The sequence below is a fragment of the Cyprinodon variegatus genome, unplaced genomic scaffold (assembly GCF_000732505.1).
Source record: "Cyprinodon variegatus isolate N-32 unplaced genomic scaffold, C_variegatus-1.0 Scaffold1369, whole genome shotgun sequence".
Taxonomy (NCBI): Eukaryota; Metazoa; Chordata; class Actinopteri; order Cyprinodontiformes; family Cyprinodontidae; genus Cyprinodon; species Cyprinodon variegatus.
The window spans coordinates 144,679-145,678 of record NW_015151822.1 but is presented as its reverse complement, the minus strand read 5'-3'; the positions used below and the strand labels follow the sequence as shown (position 1 = coordinate 145,678).

General features: G+C 33.1%; 1 protein-coding gene across 1 annotated transcript in view; it reads right to left on the bottom strand.

Moving 5' to 3' along the window:
* LOC107103058 overlaps positions 1-1,000 on the bottom strand; it is a 14,247-nt gene continuing 13,247 nt past the window's right edge. The window contains exons 3-6 of the mRNA XM_015402575.1: positions 561-926; positions 364-386; positions 211-263; positions 1-123 (exon numbers count right to left, since the gene is read on the bottom strand). Of these exons, the coding sequence (XP_015258061.1) occupies positions 228-263; positions 364-386; positions 561-926 (425 nt within the window). The 3' untranslated portion in view covers positions 1-123; positions 211-227. The remainder of the gene's footprint in view (positions 124-210; positions 264-363; positions 387-560; positions 927-1,000) is intronic.

Here is a 1,000-nt window from a genome sequence, read left to right as displayed (position 1 = left end):
CTACAATTTAACTTGTGAATATACACTTTCTTCAGTCTTCGGTTCCCCTTTCTTCTTTCTTTTTTGCTCCTTCCCTCCAGAGAAATGCAATGCAGCATAATTTAGATCCTGCCCATTTTCACTCTGTGAATAAAAAATATATATATATTTATTTAAAATTTTTCGATTAGCATCCCAGTCAGACAGTTATTATATATATTATTTACTCACCTCATCTATTGGGAATCTTAAGTCGGTGTGTTTTGGTTGAGAAGAGAGACTCTCTGTAAAGACAGAACACAGTACTGTAATGTGATTGAATTTAATGTCTTACTCAGAAACTGTTATGGCTTAAAAAGTGTTCAGTTTATTTCTGACACCTACCTTTAAATCGATTACCTCCTGATCTTTTAATTTGATAACAAAGAAAAATAATATTCAAAGTCACTGAAATGGCCAAGCAGACCAATGTGATAATGAATACACTCCTTTCAGTAATTGATGTTTTATCTAAAAAAAAAAAAAAAGAAATATCAGAAAGGCAATTTTTTTTATAACATAAATAACATGAATCACATTACCTTGATTGCTCTTTACTATGTTTGCTCCGTTTCCAAATAATACTTCTCCACATGTAGCCACAGCACAGTAAAAGGTGTCCGATTCAGAGGAGGTGACATTCTTAGAGAAGTTGTAACTACATTTCTTCTGATTGTTTGATGTCTTTTTGCAATTTTTATTCATTTTTTCCTCAGTGTAGATGATATCTGGATTGGATGTGTCTGATCTAGCTCTTAACCAGAAAACACTAGGTTCACCGGAACAGGTTGAATTCTCGGATTCAGACAGGACTAAACACTGCAGAGTCTTTGGACTTGTTGGACGAGTGGGATCAGAAACTGTTTGCTCCTGAACAATAGTGTAGCTTGAAGTCCTCTGAGAGTTTCCTATGAAGAAATTAAAGAAAAATAAAATAACTTTAAACCATTTTTATATAAGCTGTCCTAAAAGTATTTAATCA